Source organism: Schistocerca serialis, chromosome 6 (assembly GCF_023864345.2).
Source record: "Schistocerca serialis cubense isolate TAMUIC-IGC-003099 chromosome 6, iqSchSeri2.2, whole genome shotgun sequence".
NCBI classification, from domain to species: Eukaryota; Metazoa; Arthropoda; class Insecta; order Orthoptera; family Acrididae; genus Schistocerca; species Schistocerca serialis.
Genome location: NC_064643.1, coordinates 387,867,757 through 387,880,513, shown reverse-complemented (window position 1 = coordinate 387,880,513; position 12,757 = coordinate 387,867,757). Strand labels below are relative to the sequence as shown.

The 12,757-nt window shown below is 39.9% G+C and overlaps 1 protein-coding gene across 5 annotated transcripts in view; it reads right to left on the bottom strand.

Moving 5' to 3' along the window:
• The window catches only part of LOC126483834 (E3 SUMO-protein ligase PIAS3), a 277,101-nt gene that overhangs the window by 144,980 nt on the left and 119,364 nt on the right, over window positions 1-12,757 (bottom strand). For all 5 annotated transcript variants that reach the window (XM_050107036.1, XM_050107041.1, XM_050107039.1 and 2 more), the window contains 2 exons: window positions 3,873-3,997; window positions 3,690-3,791 (listed from right to left, as the gene is read on the bottom strand). In XM_050107036.1, the coding sequence (XP_049962993.1) occupies window positions 3,690-3,791; window positions 3,873-3,997 (227 nt within the window). The remainder of the gene's footprint in view (window positions 1-3,689; window positions 3,792-3,872; window positions 3,998-12,757) is intronic.

The window sequence follows — 12,757 nt, the reverse complement described above, 5'->3', positions numbered from 1 at the left end:
GTTCTTCACCACTGATTGTAGTTTTTGTGAAGCTTAGCAATAAAGAATGCAGTGAAGAATGCTGAAGATTAGATGGATGGATCACATAACTAATGAGGAGGTATTGAATAGAATTGGGGAGAAGAGGATTTGTGGCGCAACTTGACTAGAAGAATGGGTCGGTTGGTAGGACATGTTCTGAGGCATCAGGGGATCACAAGTTTGGCATTGGAGGGCAGTGTGGAGGGTAAAAATCGTAGAGGGAGACCAAGAGATGAATACACTAAGCAGATTCAGAAGGATGTAGGTTGCAGTCAGTATTGGGAGGTGAAGCTTGCACAGGATAGAGTAGCATGGAGAGCTGCATCAAACCAGTCTCAGGACTGAAAACCACAACAATAACAACAGCAATAAATGGTTCTCATCGTGCGTCATCGTTTTTGTCTTCAGAGTATCTCCTTCACTCTGCCAGTTGACAGACCACTGCTGTCTTGATGTTCGTCACTAATCAGGAATTGCTTCATACTGCAGTTAAGTCTTCCTCACAAAGTCTATAATTATAAAACTATAATTTAGTCATCACTATGAGAATGCATTGAGATACACGAGTCAAACCTTGCACTGCACGGGATAGTTACAGGAACAGTAATGGTGCAGGCGTCAAAGGATATTCCGCTGACTATCAAAGGAAGCAATGCCACCTAGGGAACAAAGCCTACTCAGCTCGTGTGTAGGCTTTGTTCCTAGGTGGCATTGAAGGAAGTCATGCAGCTCAACCAATCATTTCAAACAATGCTGAAAATGTAACAGCGCTGTCATTGTCGTCGACCACATCTGACATTAACACTGATGCCAGGGGAAATTCAAACCAGATCAGTGGCATGTCGTTTGTTCGAGAAAAGATAAACCTAATTGTTTGTTAATAAGAATACACTTTTTTCTCTAACATAACACACTCCACTTGAATACCATTCCTCCCCCCGACTCCCTCCTTGGGGTCACGTCCCACAATTTGAGAACCTCTGCTATAGATGGCCCATGTGTAGGTTGGCACAGGACGGTACTACGTGGGTGCCCATTGCCATATCCCAGATTTGTTTCTAGCTGATGCCTTCAAAGGAGAAGTAATTGTGGGTGATGATGTAGTTCGTCACGGTGACCAAGAAGGTGCTTGCAGGTTTGGATTCCGTTGGGGATTGGGAAAGGTAGTGTTCAATAGTGGCTAGGCTGTGGGCATTAGGGATGTTAGTGTAATGGGAAGTAGCATCAGCAGTGACTAGCAGGACACTGTGTGGTAAAGAAACAGGAACTGTGAGGAGTTAGTGGAAGAAATGGTTGGTATCTTCTATACTGGAGGGCAGGCGAAAGACAAATGATGGAAACTTTTTTTTTGTGACAATTATTAGAAAGACTCTGTCATTAGTTCTCATGACGAGAAGACGTATTCTTGTGATAAGTGTGTAGTAGACATTGTATTATCTGAATAATATTTTTTATGAAAATATGAAGTATGAGGATTCTTATTAGCGCAAAACCACAAGAGTTTTCTTTTTCCTCCTGCGCATTATGCTAACGTCATGTCACTAGCTGCCTGCATCTGAAGAGGAAGTCCGATTAAGAATCAATATTATACACATGGTCAAGAATGAGAACTAATTATACAGGACTCTATGTAAGTTAAAAGCGAAAGACATTGTATTCCCGTAAAAATCGATAAGGAATCAAAATGATAAAAGTCAGAAAAAATCAATTTGTTTAATTAATTATATTATATATTTTTTAAATATAAATTTGCACAGAGGTTCTGGGATGGGCCTAAGGATTTAAGGAGAGACTATATATCCTGCTGGATTTCTGGAGTGGGGTCACAGTGGAAGAGTTTATAAGTGGATAAATCTGATAGCTGGCAGAAGGACTTGGTTGCATCTGTAGTGACGTGCAATCCCTCTTGAAGTATACCAAGGGTCTCATTGAGGCCTTCACAGACCACAATTACCCTCCCAACCTTGTAGAGAAACATATCTTCTGTGCTTTATCTCTCCAGCCACCCACCACCTCCTGAAGTCCCACCATCGGCCACACAGGAGCATTCGCCTCATGACTCCGTGCACCCCATGACTGAAGCAACTAAATCACATACTCCACCAGTGTTTCAACTACCTCTCATCATGTCCTGAAATAAGGAATGTCCAGAATGTCCTACCCACTATCCTCCCCACTCCTCCCACAGTGGTACTTTGCCACCCACTGAATCCACACAATATCCTTGTCCATCCCTATATATCTCTGCTTCCAACCATTCCCTCATGGATCTTATCCTTGTAATAGACCTAGATGCAAGACCTGTTCCATAAATCCTCCATCCCCCCCACCAACTCCAATCTGGTCACAGCCATCCCCTTTCCCATCACAGGTAGGGCTACCTGTGAAACTCGACGTGTCAAGCTAAGTTGTAGCCACTGTGCTGCATTCTACATGGGCATTACAACCAACAGGAAGTCCGTACACCTTAATGGCCACCAACAAACTACAGCCAAGAAACAGCTGGACCACCCAGTTGCAGAGCAAGCTGCCCAATACAATGTTCTTCATTTTAATGACTGCTTTACTGCCTGTGTCATCTGAATCCCTCCCACCGACACGCTTTTCTGAACTGTGCAGGTGTGAACACTCCCTGCAACATATCCTTTGTTCCTGTAACCCTCCTGGCCTCACCCTTATTTATTGTCCTTCACCCCCCTACCCTCTTCTCTGTTTCCCCCTCCAGCACTAAACCAACTTCTATTCCACAAGCGCACACACAGTCTTCTTAGGTCTTCCCTTTACCGAACCACCCCCCCCCCCCCCCCTCCTGCCATCCATCTGACCTCCCAACTGCACCTGCTGCCCTACCCTCTCTTCACTTCGTCCCCATATGATCCCACAAATAGCATTTCACTGTGTCCCAGCCTTACCCTGCTATCCCTCTCCCTCACTGCCTACTCCTTACTTCCACCATCCAAATTGCTTCTCCCATCATGCACATTTGTTTGCAGTCTGGCATTGGCAGTCAGAGACGGACATCAAGTGAGTGTGAGCTGCATTTGTGTGTGTGTGTGTGTGTGTGTGTGTGTGTGTGTGTGTGTGTGTGTGTTTTTCTATTTCAGAAGAGGGCCTTCTGGCGAAAAGCTTACCTGTTTAGTAGTCTTTTTGTTGTGTGTACAATTTAACATCTCCACTATATGGTGAATAGCAATCTATGCTTTTCGTAATATGTCGTTATTCCAGCCTGGACTTTCCATTGTTTAAACGAAATGTTACATTACCCAACTGCATGGTGGCTACATTTATTTTTAGCAACTCAATTTTTGATACCAGTATATATATGCATTCACTCAGAACCATTGCCCTGCACATATTGGACATTAGTCTGGGAGAGATATGTGGAAGATCTGTAAATACCTGGTCACCATTTGCATAAAGTGAACGAGCATGATAAGAGACTTCATCAACCATACTTTTCAACTTCTTTTTCAGATGTACTGTCGAGGTTTCTCAAGTAGAGGAAATAGCAAAGTACTGCACTTAGTTAACAAATCTTTGATGGGAAAAAAGACCTTTTTTTTAGAATTAATTTACTGATAATCTCAAATTTTTTTCCTTTTCTCTACCATTCATTTTTGTAATGTATATTAGCTTTTAAAACTTATTTCCTTTTTTTTTGTACTTACAGGCAAGGGACACATTCGCCCATTCACCTTCACAGAAAGTCCTGGAGGGAAGAAGTCATCCTGTTCACAAGAGGTTTCTAACAAACAGAACCTCATCTGAACCTGAAACAATGGAGGCACTGAAGTTTTGAAAGACATGAAAAGAGAAGTTATTTAACTGAAGAAACAGCTAACGATAAATACCTGAATAACATAGTCGACTTTTGTGTTGGGGCGAACATCTCTGTAAGTTGCAACATCAGTAGCTTGTTGTGGTGTGAGATGGAAAACGTAATTATTTTCCTGTAACCTTTGTGAACCTTGAGGAACTGGAAAGAAAAAAACATTCAATGTAATAAACGTAAACGAACAGAAAATGTAACTGAAGCATTACCAAACACTGCTTCTGTTCACAACAAAATTCATAATCCATTATGCTGGGAAACTCAGCACATACTCTTGTACCAAGATCATCTCGACAGCCACTAAATTGAATGCCTTGGATCAATCACACTGTTTCACTGATACATTTTTTTTTTCTTTCGATACAACTTTGAAAGCTGAACATACAGAAATGTTAGTCATACACAGTCTTATCTTTATTGGCAATACAGTGACAGAAGGAAACTAGAATTTTATCTAATTATCGCAACACAAGTATTTCAAATATCAACCAACTTCTTGCAAAACCTGTAAGCTTCTGCGGCAGTCAGTTGTAACAGTGAAATGCCAGCTAACTCTAAAAGGATTTCAAATTAAACTCTGCCTTTCTATATTAACCAGACATTTAAATTACCAAAAATAGCCTACAGCTTGAGGAAATATTTCTTCTGGCATTTTCTTCAAGTTCTGCAACAATGATCTGCAGGGTGTAATGTCAAACATTATCTTTGGTGTGACGTCATAAGCGAGTGACTGCGTGTGAGATCGCTCTCTAAGTTTTTCATATATTTTTAGGTTTCAGATACATATTTTAACGGGTTTTGTGATAATATTTACTATATAAGTGACTTATTAGTGGTTTCTTCATTCACCTCTGCCTTTCTTGTGTTGTGACCTGATATTTGTGAGTGTTTCGTATCGAGCAACTTAACCTCTTGCCTGTGTTTACATTCCGTGCTGACCAGTTGCAGCTGTAGCGGCGCATCAAAAGCTAACTACTAATTAATTGTTTGTGTATAGTGGTTTATTTAGGAACTTTAGTAGTCTTCAACCGGTGTTCTTAGTGTTTTGTGGTGAAATGATTTCAGAAGAACCTTTTGGGAACTGTTTTCAGCTTTGTTACTGTGTCATTAGATGTTTGATTCTCTTTCTGTATTAGTGTTTTGTTATATGCACATTTGTTGTTTATTAATACTGTTAATAATAGTAGTTACTTCCCTTGTAGAGTAAGTTTGTGATTATTGTAGTCAGGTTTTTAACATCTTCTTATTGTAGTAGAAAAAGTAAAATTTTACCATGAGTGAGAAGTGTGGGTTTTGCCGTAGGTTCGGGAGTAGTGGATTGCGGTGTGAGACTTGTTCGAAGTATTTTCACTGGGGGCGGGGGGAATGCAGTGGGGAAGCCAGTGGGCATTCTGGTGAGATCCTCTCCTGGAACTGCAGGTTATGTAGCAAGAGTAAGTTGATAGAGGAGCAGGAGCGTAAGATCTGTGCCCTTCAGGTGCAGTTGAAAAACGCACAGGGGGAGCTAGATAGGATGAGGAGGGAGAAGGGGGTTGGGGAATGGGAGCTGGCTGTTGGCAAGAGATCTGCTAGGAGAAGGAGATTTTTCAGATAGTTTTACTATTGGTGTTTACAATAGAATGACCAACTGTTAGAGTCTAGTGGAGAGGAATCTCTAGTAGTTGTAGATATAGGAAGTATGCAGCAGACCTCAGTAGTTACTGTGCCTAGAACAGTTGCAAAGTCTAAGAGGAAGAAGAAGGTTCTGCTGTTAGGTAGTTCTCATGGCAGAGGTGTAGGCCAGCAGTTGCAGGAAGTGCTGCGGAGTGAGTACCAGGTCACCAGCATTGTGAAGCCTAATGCAGGGTTGGCTCAGGTGACTGTTAACATAGGGGGGTTATGCAGGGATTTTACTAAAGAGGATCAGGTAGTGATTGTGGGTGGGGCTGGTAATAGTATTGATAGGGATGGGGAGTATAACATAGATGGTGACCTGGAAAAAACAGCCACTCAGACTGGCAACACGAATGTGCATTTCGTGGAACTGTTTCAGCGTCACGATCGGCCTCATCTTAATACAGCCGTCAGGCGTAATAACATGAGACTTGGGGGTGCGCTGATGACAGAAAGCATGGGTCACATTTCAGTGGTGTCGGTGGAGTCTATCAGCAGGACGGGTTCCACTAGACATTGGCCTGCACCTCATCAGGTATGGGAAGGGGAGGTTGGCGAAGCTTATAGGTGACAGCATAGGTGGGGTTGGTGGGATCACTCATGGGAAAATTCCTGCAGTAGTGGGTGTTAGAGCTGCACCTTTTTTAGATTGAAGTCAGCTGATAGGTATTCCTGCTTAAAGGAAGTCTCTCTGACAAGGGAATCACTTTTGACAAAGCTTAGGTATCCGAGTAATGAGGGAATTAGTATATTTCATCAAAATATACAAGGTATTAGAGATAAAGTTAGTGAACTGCTTATAGATGTTGACTCTGAAATTATTGGTATCTGAACACTTCTTAAATAAGGAGATAATTCAGAAGCTTCCTTTACCAGGATACAGGTTGGCTGGCAGCTTTTCGAGGAGCTCTCTGCGGTGTGGGGGAGTAGCCATGTATGTGAAAAACGGCATCCCATTTGAGTCAATTGATGTTTCAAAGTACTGCACTGAAAAGGTGTTTGAATGTTGTGCAGGTGTGGTTAAATTTAACGGAGCTAAACTTCTAACTGTTGTTATTTATAGATCCCCAGACTCCGATTTCACAACATTTTTGCTAAAGCTAGAGGAGGTTCTTGGTTCACTTTATAGGAAATACAAAAAGTTAGTTATATGTGGTGACTTCAATATTAATTGTATAAGTGATTGTGCAAGGAAGAGGATGCTGGTAGACCTCTTTAATTCATATAATCTTATGCAAACCGTATTCTTTCCAACGAGAGTGCAAGGGAACAGTAGAACAACCACAGACAACATTTTCGTTCATTCCTCATTACTAGAAGGGCATTCTGTTAGCAAAAAGGTGAATGGCCTTTCAGATCATGATGCACAAATTTTAACTTTAAAAGATTTTTGTGCTGCAACACGTGTTAAATATAGTCATCAGCTGTTCAGGAAAGCTGATCCAGTTGCTGTAGAGACCTTTGTAAACCTTATAAAGGAACAAGAGTGGCGAGATGTTTATAGTGCTGATACAGTAGACGATAAATAAAATGCTTTTCTCACGACTTTTCTCATGCTCTTTGAAAGTTGCTTTCCGTTAGAACGTTTAAAACAGGGTACTAGCACAAACAGGCAGCCTGGGTGGCTGACTAGAGGGATAAGAATATCTTGTAGAACAAAGTGGCAATTATATCAAAACGTTAGAAACAGTCAAAATCTAAATGCAGCAGCCCATTACAAACAGTATTGTAAGGTGCTTAAAAATGTTATTAGGAAGGCAAAAAGTATGTGGTATGCAGATAGAATAGCTAAGTCTCAGGATAAAATTAAAACCAAATGGTCAGTCGTAAAGGAAGTTGCTGGTCTGCAGAGTCAGGTCGAGGATACAGAATCAGTGCGTAGTGGGAATGTCCGTGTTACTGATAAGTTGCATATATGTACAGTATTTAATAATCACTTTCTGAATATAGCAGGTGAACTAAATAGAAACCTAGTCCCAACAGGGAATCATGTAGCGCTCTTAGAAAAAAAGTGTTCCGAGACTGTTACCTGAAATGCTCCTCCATGACACTGACGAGAGGGAGATTGAGTTAATAATTAAATCACTAAAGACCAAGAACTCTCATGGATATGACGGGGTATCTAGCAGAATACTAAAGTATTGTTCTATGTATGTTAGCCCAGTTCTCAGCCATATCTGTAACTTTTCCTTTAGGAGTGGTCGGTTTCCTGACCGATTAAAGTACTCGGTAGTGAAGCCACTTTATAAAAAGGGAGACATTGATAATGTTGACAATTTTAGACCTATTTCTATGCCATCGGTGTTTGCTAAAGTTATCAAGAAGGTTGTATATACAAGGTTACTGGAGCCTTTAAATTCACATAATTTGCTGTAAAATGTACAGTTTGGTTTTAGAAATGGTTTAACAACTGAAAATTATATATTCTCTTTTCTCTGTGAGGTTTTGGACGGATTAAATAAAAGGTTGCGAACGCTAGGTGTTTTCTTTGATTTAACAAAGGCTTTTGACAGTGTTGACCACAAAATATTACTACAGAAGTTGGACCATTATGGAGTAAGGGGAGTAGCTTACAATTGGTTCGCCTCTTACTTTAAGAACAGAAAGCAGAGGGTAATTCTCCACAATATTGAGAGTGGTAGTGATGTTCAGTCCCAATGGGGCACTGTTAAGTGGGGCGTTCCCCAAGGATCGGTGCTGGGGCCACTGCTGTTTCTTATTTATATAAATGATATGCCTTCTAGTATTACAGGTGATTCAAAAATATTTCTGTTTGCTGATGACACCAGCTTGATAGTGAAGGATCTTGTGTGTAATATTGAAACAGTAACAAATAATGTAGTTCATGAAATAAGTTCGTGGCTTGTGGAAAATAATTTGATGCTAAATCACAGTTTTTACAGTTTCTAACTCACAATTCAACAAGAACTGATATTTTAATCAGACAGAATGGGCATATTATAAGCGAGACGGAACAGTTCAAGTTCCTAGGCGTTCGCATAGATAGTAAGCTGTTGTGGAAAGCCCATGTTCAGGATCTTGTTCACAAACTAAATGCCGCTTTATTTACCATTAGAACAGTATCTGAAATAAGTGACACTTCAACATGAAAAGTAGTCTACTTCGAATATTTTCATACGCTTATGACGTATGGTATTATTTTTTGGGGTAATTCTTCTGATTCAAAAAGGGTATTTTTGGCTCAAAAACGGGCTGTTCGAGCTATATGTGGTGTAAGTTCGAGAACCTCTTGTCGACCCTTATTCAAAAATCTGGGAATTCTGACATTGCCCTCACAGTATATATTTTCTTTAATGTCCTTTGTTGTTAGCAATATTAGCCTATTCCCAAGAGTTAGCAGCTTTCACTCAGTTAATACTAGGCAGAAATCAAATCTGCATGTAGAATGCACTTCCTTGACTCTTGTGCAGAAAAGAGTGCAGTATTCTGCTGCATCCATTTTCAATAAGCTACCACAAGAACTCAAAAATCTTAGCAGTAGCCCAAACTCTTACGTCTAAACTGAAGAGTTTCCTCATGGCTCACTCCTTCTATTCTGTCGAGGAGCTCCTGGAAGAGCTAAAAAATTAAGCAAATTCCAGTGTTATATTGTTGATTTTCTTCATTTAAACTTATGACTTGTCACCTGAATATGCTTTTTTATATTTCATTTTATCTGTTTCTAATATCGTGTTATAATTTCATGTATTGACTCGTTCCATGACCATGGAGACTTCTCCTTAATTTTGTCCCACGGAACAATAAATAAATAAATAAATAAAAACATATGAAGGAAACCTAACAGGGCACCTAGAACTGGTATGAGGTAAAATAGATTTGATGTACAGCTGAATCCTAGCACGAACGGGGCTCCAGACAGGCTGCCGCAGCTGCTCCAGCTGAGCCAACAAATGTACAGATGTGGATTAATCCCAGTATGGGGAATTTTGGCAATGACAATCTCTCTCCCCTCAGGAAATGGCGACCATCAGGCAATCTTAATAATTGCTATGTTACAGCTCTCTGAACTATGACAGGAAATCACAGTTACATATTAATGTAAATCTGAATACATCTGCACTCTCAGAAAAATGAGGTGTATCTAACAACACAACTGTATTTCAATATCTTTAAACCTACAGTAGAAAGAGGAAGCCGCCTGATAGAATTTTGCACAGAGCACAACTTAATCATAGCTAACACTTGGTTTAAGAATCATGATAGAAGGTTGTATACATGGAAGAACCCTGGAGATACTAAAAGGTATCAGATACATTATATAATGGTAAGACAGAGATTTAGGAACCAGGTTTTAAATTGTAAGACATTTCCAGGGGCAGATGTGGATTCTGAACACAATCTATTGGTTATGACCTGTAGATTAAAACTGAAGAAACAGCAAAAAGGTGGGAATTTAAGGAGATGGGACCTGGATAAACTGAAAGAACCAGAGGTTGTACAGAGTTTCAGGGAGAGCATAAGGGAACAATTGAAAGGAATGGGGGAAAGAAATACAGTAGAAGAAGAATGGGTAGCTCTGAGGGATGAAGTAGTGAAGGCAGCAGACGATCAAGTAGGTAAAAAGAAGAGGGTTAGTAGAAATCCTTGGGTAACAGAAGAAATATTGAATTTAATTGATGAAAGGAGAAAATATAAAAATGCAGTAAATGAAGCAGGCAAAAAGGAATACAAACGTCTCAAAAATGAGATCGACAGGAAGTGCAAAATGGCTAAGCAGGGATGGCTAGAGGACATATGTAAGGATGTAGAGGCTTCTCTCACTAGGGGTAAGATAGATACTGCCTACAGGAAAATTAAAGAGACCTTTGGAGATAAGAGAACCACATGTATGAACATCAAGAGCTCAGATGGAAACCCAGTTCTAAGCAAAGAAGGGAAAGCAGAAATTTGGAAGGAGTATATAGAGGGTTTATACAAGGGCGATGCACTTGAGGACAATATTATGGAAATGGAAGAGGATGTAGATGAAGATGAAATGGGAGATACGATACTGCGTGAAGAGTTTGACAGAGCACTGAAAGACCTGAGTCGAAACAAGGCCCCCGGAGTAGACAACATTCCATTGGAACTACTGACGGCCTTGGGAGAGCCAATCCTGACAAAACTCTACCATCTGGTGAGCAAGATGTATGAAACAGGCGAAATACCCACAGACTTCAAGAAGAATATAATAATTCCAATCCCAAAGAAAGCAGGTGTTGACAGATGTGAAAATTACCGAACTATCAGTTTAATAAGCCACAGCTGCAAAGTACTAACACAAATTCTTTACAGACGAATGGAAAAACTAGTAGAAGCTGACCTTGGGGAAGATCAGTTTGGATTCCGTAGAAATACTGGAACACGTGAGGCAATACTGACCTTATGACTTATCTTAGAAGAAAGATTAAGGAAAGGCAAACCTACGTTTCTAACATTTGTAGACTTAGAGAAAGCTTTTGAAAATGTTGACTGGAATACTCTCTTTCAAATTCTAAAGGTGGCAGGGGTAAAATACAGGGAGCGAAAGGCTATTTACAACTTGTACAGAAACCAGATGGCAGTTATAAGAGTTGAGGGACATGAAAGGGAAGCAGTGGTTGGGAAGGGAGTAAGACAGGGTTGTAGCCTCTCCCCGATGTTATTCAATCTCTATATTGAGCAAGCAGTAAAGGAAACAAAAGAAAAATTCGGAGTAGGTATTAAAATCCATGGAGAAGAAATAAAGACTTTGAGGTTCGCCGATGACATTGTAATTCTGTCAGAGACAGCAAAGGACTTGGAAGAGCAGTTGAACGGAATGGATGGTGTCTTGAAGGGAGGATATAAGATGAACATCAACAAAAGCAAAACGAGGATAATGGAATGTAGACGAGTTAAGTCGGGTGATGCTGAGGGTATTAGATTAGGAAATGAGACACTTAAAGTAGTAAAGGAGTTTTGCTATTTGGGGAGCAAAATAACTGATGATGGACGAAGTAGAGAGGATATAAAATGTAGACTGGCAATGGCAAGGAAAGCGTTTCTGAAGAAGAGAAATTTGTTAACATCGAGTATAGATTTAAGTGTCAGGAAGTTATTTCTGAAAGTATTTGTATGGAGTGTAGCCATGTATGGAAGTGAAACATGGACGGTAAATAGTTTGGACAAGAAGAGAATAGAAGCTTTTGAAATGTGGTGCTACAGAAGAATGCTGAAGATTAGATGGGTAGATCACATAACTAATGAGGAAGTATTGAATAGGATTGGGGAGAAGAGAAGTTTGTGGCACAACTTGACCAGAAGAAGGGATCGGTTGGTAGGACATGTTCTGAGGCATCAAGGGATCACCAATTTAGTATTTGAGGGCAGCGTGGAGGGTAAAAATCATAGGGGGAGACCAAGAGATGAATACACTAAGCAGATTCAGAAGGATGTAGGTTGCAGTAGGTACTGGGAGATGAAGAAGCTTGCACAGGATAGAGTAGCATGGAGAGCTGCATCGAACCAGTCTCAGGACTGAAGACCACAACAACAACAAACCTACAGAAGATAATATTTCACATCAAATAAACATTTTCAAAATGAATCTCTGAATTAACAATTTTTAAATGCTTCATGTGATTTTAACATTTGATATCTCACAATCTGATTGCACAATAGATATCATCCCTGAACACCACTCCATCTATTTTTATACTGACTTATGACATATTTCACAACTGTTTTGTTACGCAAATGTCTATCAGAACACCTTATTCACCACATTTACACAGCTAATGAATACCTCACACATAGTCATACTTGTGTAGTTATTTAATGAACAGTTTACTACTTTACCAGTAACTTTATTTAAATGTTGATTGCAAGTGCTATTAAAAAGCTGTGCTAATTTGAAAGTGGTCCATCACATGTGTTAGCAGACACCACAATTTAAAGGAGTACCAAAAGGTGCTTCTATCCAGAAGGCATCAATAATTGTTTAAATAATATTTAATGACAATTTGTTGTCATTTGATATGAGCACACTTGGCAAGAACACTAGCTTATTTATGAACAATCCTTTATTTGTAATTGTTGTGAATGACCTGAGTGTGACTGAATGTTTACAACATTTTTTTATTTAAATATTGTTGTAATATTATAGTTTAGTCTGGGAAGTGGTGAAGATGAGTCAAATCATGACTGTAGCATGTAAGAACAATGTATTTTTGGTGGAGAAGGCCTTCAGCCAATGGAAAAACAGACAGTAGTGCAGTACTAAGGGAGTCA